Raw genomic sequence first — 8,675 nt, 5'->3', positions numbered from 1 at the left:
GATGGCAAGTGGGTGTTTGGTGCTGTCTGCCTCCATTTGACCCATCTCTCTCCCTTACTCGCTGCTCACACAGGAAGGTGCCTGCATTTGACCGGTCTCTCTCTTGATGCTGTAGGAAGCTGCCTGCATTTGACTGGTCTCTCTCCCTTTCACTTGCTGCTGGAGTCTTGGGTCTTGGGCAAGGTTTAATCGACACAATTTGTAGTTCATGTTAATGTGTTTCTGGTTTCTCTTTTTTTAATTGCCATTTTGTGTGATTTTCAATAGGTCAAACTAGCTCTGCGGTCTACAGGCAACAAATGACACACTGCTAAATTGAACTGAATTGAACTATACTGAATATTCCTAGACGGTTTCAATATAGTTTGATGTTTTATAGTCTGTTTTTCACTCGTTTTTGCCATTTACGCGATTTTTTTTTGCATGTTTGATGTTTTCTTGAAAGGGTTAGATAGTGTTTCTTTGTTTTGTGGCTGTCCGTGGAACAACAGATCTCACGGTTGTATACTGCATACATACTTGACACTAAATGTACTTCAAATGGAAACAACAGAAAACAGAAAATACAGTGGTATTTTCAGAGAAAAAGATGTTAATATCCTTCAGGTTATTAAATAAATGTGTAAAAATTAAATTACCATATAAGCAACACAAATTCAATTTCAGCTTCTAATAATAAAAAAACATAAGGAATATTGCAAAAGTTTGTGGACTTTCAATGCTGAAAAGAACAAAGGAATCCAGTAGACTGGCTAAAAGTTAATTCTTATATTAAATCTACAATCTTCAATTTTCAACTTTACTGCACTGCATTTCTTTTTACAAAAACAGGTCAATGCCCCTTAGATTCAGAAAATTAGGTCTGCAATTTGAATGAATGACTGTTGTCAAAGGGGCATTCAGAATGTTCAGGACCGTTTCAGTTCAGAGTAACACATATTTTATTTTAAAGAACCTTTAATTGTAAGGTCAAATACAGCAGAAGAAATGCAAAATTTAAAAAGAATCATACTAACATGTAAACCTCATACAGACACAACGTCCCTGCAATCATCAAGAGATTTAGTACAATAGAGCTTAATTTATACCCCTCCCTAGTGAGGTTAAATCTCTTAAAAGTTTTTTCAAACTTCTTAAATAGATAAAATAAAGGAATATTCTAACTATTAGAGTCCCAGCCATCCACAAGAGAAAGTAAAACCAAACTACAATAAAGCTTTGTGCAAAAGTGTGGTGAAAATACGATATCATGTTTCAAAAATACTTTCAATCATCTTTTAATCCAAATGTCATTTTTTCAGTGATGCAGCCTGAACAATTAAGATACAATGGTTAATAGCAAAATTGCACTATGTTTTAAGAGAGGAAACTGTCTCATCACAAATATTGTTGACTTCATCTGAATACAAAAGTCACCTGAACTTTCCCCACCCCTCACATAAACAAGATTCCCAGTTTATACCAGGTTATAAATGAAAGGAAGGAGGCTGTGTGATTACTGAATGCACTAACCATATCTCAGGTTTACATCTCAACATGGCCTTTCCTGGTGACAGCATACTAGTGACTCAACTACAAAAGAATATCAATATGTTATAACCACACTTTGCCCCCTCCGCAACTGAAGATTATATATAATTCCCAAAGTATTAAGGCTGAATGTTTTCTCATCTTTACACTTGATCTCGAAGTCTTGAAAGTCTTTGGGAAAGATCATCCTGTAAACAAAAATCGTAGTTAACTATATTAGAAGGTGATATTTTAAAAATATTTTCAACTATTAGAATAACAAGGAGTAGCGGACCGCATGACCCCATTTACATCGGTGGTGTGCAAGTGGAACAGGTCAAAAGCTTTAAGTTCCTCGGGGTCAATATCACAAAGGACCTGACTTGGTCCAACCAAGCAGAGTTCACTGCCAAGAAGGCCCACCACCGCATTTACTTCCTGAGAAAGCTAAAGAAATTTGGCCTGTCCCCTAAAACCCTCACTAATTTTTATAGATGCACCGTAGAAAGCATTCTTCTAGGGTGCATCACAACCTGGTATGGAAGTTGTCCTGTCCAAGACCGAAAGAAGCTGCAGAAGATTGTGAACACAGCCCAGCACATCACACAAACCAATCTTCCGTCCGTGGACTCACTTTACACTGCACGCTGTCGGAGCAGTGCTGCCAGGATAATCAAGGACACGACCCACCCAGCCAACAGACTTTTCGTCCCTCTTCCTGCCGGGAGAAGGATCAGGAGCTTGGAGACTCATATGGTCAGATTTGGGAACAGCTTCTTTCCAACTGTGATAAGACTGCTGAACGGATCTTGACCTGGATCTGGGCCGTACCCTTCAAATTTCCCGACCTGCCTCTCATTTTTTTTTGCACTACCTTACTTTCCCTTTTCTATTTTCTATTTATGATTTATAATTTAAATTTTTAATATTTACTATCGATTTGTACTCCAAGGAGCACGAAGTGCAGAATCCAATATCGCTGTGATGATTGTACGCTCTAGTATCAATTGTTTGGTGACAATAAAGTTTATGTTGTTATAATGTAGGTGGGTGGGTTACTAAGTTTGCAAACAATACAGTTGTTGCAGTTGCAGACACTGTAGAGCAGTGGTCCCTAACCTCCAGGCCGCGGACCGATACCGGGATACATAGAATGCAGGGGTGCAGCGGTAGCCGGAACGGACCCAGCACATCTTTAAGAAAAAAGCCGAAATAAACAAGCTAATTAATTAGGTGCTGCCCGGCACGTAACTAGTTAGCTTGTTTATTTCGGCTTTTTTCTTAAAGATGTGCTAGGTGCATTCCGGCCACTGTCTGCACCCCTGCATTCTTTGCGGCCCGGAGGTTGGGTGCCACTGGTGTACAGGATTTCCAAAGGATACAGCATGATTTAGATCAGCTGCAAATATTGGTGGAGAAATAGAAAAGGAGTTTAATTTGGCCAAATGTGATGTGTTGTACTTTGGAAATGCAAAGCGTACAGTACGCAGTTAATGCAGGACCCTAAACAGAGGAATCTCATGGCCCAAGTCCATAGGTCCCTACACAGGGTGACAGGATGGTAAAGAAAGTGTACTGCATGCTAGCCTTTGTTAGTCAAGACGCAGAGTTCACAAGTTGGAAAGTCACGTTGCAGCTTAATAAAACTCTCGTTAGGCTGACTGCATTTTGGTTGCCCAGTTATAGGAAGGATGTGGAAGCTTTGTAAAGGAACAGAAGAAGTTTATCAGGATTCTGCCTAGATTAAATGGTATGTACTATAAGAGAGACAAGCTTGGCTTATTTTCTCTGCAATGGCTGAGGGGAGACCTGATAGAAGTTATAAGATTAAGAGAGAAATCGATGGTATTTTTCTCGGAGTGGAAATGTCTAATACTGGAAGGCATATCCCTAAGGTGAGAAAGGGGAAGTTTTTTTTTTAGAGAGTTGGGTGTTTGTAAAACACTGTCAGGGTGATAATGGAGGTGTTTGAGAGGCTCTTGGATAGGCACATGAATGTGCAGAGAATGGAGAGATATGCATATTGTGTAGGCACTTAAATACCAATTTAAACAACAGGAATTCTGCAGATGCTGGAAATTCAAGCAACATACATCAAAGTTGCTGGTGAACGCAGCAGGCCAAGCAGCATCTATAGGAAGAGGCGCAGTCGACGTTTCAGGCCGAGACCCTTCGTTTGCACATTGTCCCTGTACTATCCACTCAGTGGTCACCTTATTAGATACACCTGTACACCTGCTTATTAATGCAAATACCTAATCAGCCAACTACATGGCAGCAACCTGTGTATAAGATGATGAGAGGCATTGGTCGTGTGGATTGTCAGAGGCTTTTTCCCAGGGCTAAAATGGCTGACATGAGAGGGCACAGTTTTAAGGTGCTTGGGAGTGGGTTCAGAGGAGATATCAGGAGTACGTTTTTTACGCAGAGAGTGGTGAGTAAGTGTGTGGAATGGGCTGCCGGCGACAGTGATGGAGGCAATACAATAGAGTCTTTTAAGAGGCTTTTGGATAGGTACTTGGCGCTTGCACAAATAGAGGGCTATGGGTAACCCTAGTTAATTTCTAAAGTAAGTACATGTTTGGCACAGCATTGTGGGCCGAAGGGCCTGTATTGTGCTGTGGGTTTTCCATGCTTCTATGTTTTAACTCAATGCATAAAAGCATGCAGACATGGTCAAGAGGTTCAGTTCAAAGTTCAAAAGTTCAGGGTAAATTTGTTATCAAAGTACGTACTGTATATGTCACCATATACAACGATGAGATTCGTTTTCTTGTGGGCATATTCAATAAATCCACAGAATAACATAACAGAATAAATGAAATGCTGCACCAACTTGGGCATTCAGCCAGTGTCAAAAGACAACAAACTGTGCAAATACAAAAAGAAAGAAAGAATAATAATAAATAAATAAGCAATAAATATCGAAAACATAGATGAAGAGTCCTTGAAAGTGAGTCCATAGGCTCTGGGAACATTTCAATGATGAGGTAAGTGAAGTTGAGTGATGTTATCCCCTTTGATTCAAGAGCCTGATGGTTGAGGGGTAATAACTGTTCCTGAACCTGGTGGCATGGGTTCTGAGGCTCCTGTACCTTCTTCCTGATGGTGGCAATGAGAAGAGAGCTTGACCTGGGTGGTGGATGTTGCTTTCCTGCCACAGTGTTTCGTCTAGATGTGCTCAGTGGTGGAGAGGGTTTTACCCATGATGGACTGGGCTATATCCACTACTTTTTGTAAGATTTTCCATACAAGGGCATTGGTGTTTCCATACCAGTCTGTGATGCAACCTGTCAATATACTCTCCACTTCACACCTAGAAACAGAGAAACATAGAAAACGTACAGCACAATACAGGCCCTTCGGCCCACAAAGCTGTGCCGAACATGTCCCTACCTTAGAACTACCTAGGCTTTACCCATAGCCCTCTATTTTACTAAGCTCCATGTAGCCATCCAGGATTCTCTGAAAAGACCCTATCGTTTCCGCCTCCACCACCGCTGCCGGCAACCCATTCCACAAACTCACCACTCTGCGTTTTTAAAAAAACAACAATTTACTCCTGACATCTCCTCTGTACCTACTTCCAAGCACCTTAAAACTATGCCCTCTCGTGCTAGCTATCTCAGCCCTGGGGAAAAGCCTCTGACTATCCACATGATCAATGCCTCTCATTATCTTGTACACCTCTATCAGGTCACCTCTCATCCTCTGTCACTCCAAGGAGAAAAGGCTGAGTTCACTCAACCTATTCTCATAAGACATGCTCGCCAATCCAGGCAACATCCTTGTAAATCTCCTCTGCACCCTTTCTATGGTTTCCACATCCTTCCTGTAGTGAGGCAACCAGAGTTGAGCACAGCACTCCAAGTGGGGTCTGACCAGGGCCCTACATAGCTGTAATAATTACCTCTCGGCTCTTAAACTCAATCCCACGATTGATGACGGCCAATGCACCGTATGCTTTCTCAACCACACAATCTATAGAAGTTTGTCAGTTTTAGATGTCATGCCTAATCTTCACAAACTTAAGGAAGTACAGGCACTGCTGTGCTTTCTTCGTAATTGACTTATTGTACGCGCTGGGTCTTGGATAAGTCCTCCGAGATAACAACACCGAGGAATTTAAAGCTGCTGACCCTTCCCACCTTTGATCCTCCAATGCGGACTGGCTCATGCACCTCTGCTTTCCTTCTCCTCAAGTCAATAATCATCTCCTTGGTCTTTCTGACATTGAACAAGAGGTTGTTGTTGCAGCACCTTCAGTCAGTTTTTCAATCTCCCCCCTGCATGCTGATTTATCACTATTTTTGATTTGGCCTATGACAGTGGTGTCGTCAGCAAACTTGAACATGGCATTGGAGCTGTGCTTAGCCTCACAATTATAAATGTAAAGCGAGTTGAGCAGGAGACTAAGCACACAGGCTTGTGGTATACCTGTGCTGATGGAGATCGTGGGGGTGAAGTTGTCAATCCAAAGTGACTGTGTCTGCAAGTGAGGAAATCAAGGATCCAATTGCACAAGGATTTATTGAGCCCAAGGTCCTGAAGTTTATTGATTACCTTTGAGGGGGTGATAGGATTGAGTGCTGAGCTGTTGTCGATAAACAGCATCCTGAGGTTTGCATCTTTGGTTGATTCTCAGGCAGGAATTGATATGTTTCTTCACCAATCTCTCAAAACTCTTCATTACTACGGATGTAAGTACTACTAGATGATAGCAATTCAGGCAAGTTAGCATGTTTTTCTTGAGTACTGGTATATTTGAAGCCTGCTTGAAGCAGGTGGGTACCTCAGACTGCAAGGAGAGTAGTTAAAGATCTCAGTGACCACTCCAGCTAGTTGATCAGCACAGGTCTTTAGTCCTTTGCCAGGTACCCCGTCTAGACTGGGTGCTTTTCATGTGATCACCCCTCTTGAAGGTTGCTCACACAACGGCCTCAGGGACTGAAATCACAGAATCATCGGGGGCTGTGAAGGTTTCTACACATTTTACAGCCAAAACGCGAACAGGGGCATTGAGCTCACTTGTTGAGACCAAACATTAGAATGGTGAAGAAATGTGATCTAAGTGAGTTTGAACAACTGTTGGTGCCAGACAGGGTGATTTGAGTAGCTCAGAAACTACTGATTTCCTTGAATTTTCATGCACAACAGTCTCTAGAGTTTAGAGAATGGTATGAGAAACAAAAAACATCCAGTGATCAAGTGTTCAGTTTCGCAGATTGACCCATGATTATAAACATTACTCTGAATCGGCTTACTAGTACTGCAGGTCATTATGGCAAGCAGTATTTCAACTTGGAATGCCAATCTGCAAATTACTGCCAGTTAGCAACTTTCCAGTGCGCTTCTGAAGCCCCTGATTAACTCGTGTTTCCATGAAATCCTTCAGTAACAATCTCCAAATCAGAACCATTTTCTACCTTCCTATCACCAAATCCCTGGCCTGCTAGAGGAACTCAGCAGGTCCAGCAACATCTTGGGAGGGGAGGGATTGTCGCCGTTTTGGGTAGAAACACTACAGCAGCTTATGGTTGAAATGTTCTCTGTTTGAAATCAGTTGGTAAATTTTGCTGCATTTTCTCCCCCAAGACCTTCCATAGACGTTGTCACCAGGACCAGATCGAAAGAGGGTGCAGAGGGTTGTCGACTCAGTCAGTTCCATCAAGAGTACAAGTCTCTCCACCATCGAGGATATCTTCAAAAAGTAGTGCGTCAAATTAGCAGCATCCATCATTAAGGACCGTCACCGCCTGGAGCAAGCTCTCTTCTTGTTACTACCATCAGGAAGCAGGTAAAGGAGCCTGAAGATGACCACACAACTGCTTCTTCCCCTCTACCATTACATGTCTGAATTGTCCACTCACCAGTCCTCTTTTTCACTGTTTCATTTATTTTTTATAGTAACTTTTATGTCTTGCACTTCTGCCACAAAGCAATAAATTTCACAACATATGTGGTCATTATAAACTTGACTCTGACTCTGATTAGAAGCATTGAATACGAAGGTACAACAAAATGCAAGTGTTTCAATTCTGCGATGGTGAAGCCCGGAATCCTCTTTTCTTTGTTCATTCTAATCTTGCGGACGTACACCTCACTGAACTATTCGAACGTCCTTAGCTGATTAGTTCCCAAAGGCCATCTAATCAGTTCTTGGGCTTTCATTTCAATAAAGTTGATGTGTGGTACACAACCCAGAAACTTTTCAAAATGAAACACATACCACAGCGAAGGCCAGAAAATATTGCAGATTTTTACAACCAGAATATCAATGTAAAATAAAAAGAATTGTTACTTTGAACCAGCTACCTTTCTTCCTGTGTACAGTTGAGGAATAGAAGCTGGTGATGGAGTGGCCATAAACCATAGAACAATATTTAGGCTATTCAGCTCATCGAGTCTACTCTGCAATTTGATTGTAGCTGATTTAATATTCTCCCTCAACCCCATTCTCATGTCCTCTCCCCGTTAACTCTGTGTCTTACAAATCAATAACCTAACAAGATCTGCCTTAAATACACCCAACGACGGCCTCCACAGCTGTCTGTAGCAACGAATTCCACAGATTCACCATCCTCTGGCTAAAGAAATTGCTCCTCATCTCTGTTCTAAAGGGAGGCTGTACCCTCTGGTCGTAGACTTGCCCACAATTGGAAATATTCACTCCACAACCACTCTGTTTAAGCCTTTCAATATTTGGCAGGCTTCAATGAGATCCTCCCTCATCTTACTAAGTGCAAGTATTAGTATTAGTATTACTATTGGGCATTGAAGAATGCAGTAGAACAGAGGGATCTAGGAATAATGGTGCATAGTTCCCTGAAGGTGGAATCTCATGTGGATAGGGTGGTGAAGAAAGCTTTCGGTATGCTGGCCTTTATTAATCAGAGCATTGAGTATAGGAGTTGGGATGTAATGTTGAAATTGTACAAGGCATTTGTGAGGCCAAATTTGGAGTATTATGTACAGTTTTGGTCACCGAATTATAGGAAAGATGTCAACAAAATAGAGAGAATACAGAGAAGATTTACCAGAATGTTACCTGGGTTTCATCACCTAAGTTACAGAGACAGATTGAACAAGTTGGGTCTTTATTCTTTGGAATGTAGAAGGTTGAGGGGGGACTTGATAGAGGTGTTTAAAATTATGAGGGGGATAGA

At 41.6% G+C, this 8,675-nt stretch overlaps 1 protein-coding gene across 1 annotated transcript in view; it reads right to left on the bottom strand.

Annotated features, from left to right (window-relative positions):
• Positions 1 to 909: 909 nt before the first annotated feature.
• Positions 910 to 8,675, bottom strand: part of chmp1b (charged multivesicular body protein 1B) — a 78,384-nt gene continuing 70,618 nt past the window's right edge. Inside the window, exon 8 of the mRNA XM_063060441.1 lies at positions 910 to 1,718. Within this exon, the coding sequence (XP_062916511.1) occupies positions 1,674 to 1,718 (45 nt within the window). The 3' untranslated portion in view covers positions 910 to 1,673. The remainder of the gene's footprint in view (positions 1,719 to 8,675) is intronic.

The sequence above is a fragment of the Mobula hypostoma genome, chromosome 10 (assembly GCF_963921235.1).
Source record: "Mobula hypostoma chromosome 10, sMobHyp1.1, whole genome shotgun sequence".
Taxonomy (NCBI): Eukaryota; Metazoa; Chordata; class Chondrichthyes; order Myliobatiformes; family Myliobatidae; genus Mobula; species Mobula hypostoma.
The sequence above is the reverse complement of the archived record's forward strand: the minus strand, read 5'-3'. Positions and strand labels throughout refer to the sequence as shown.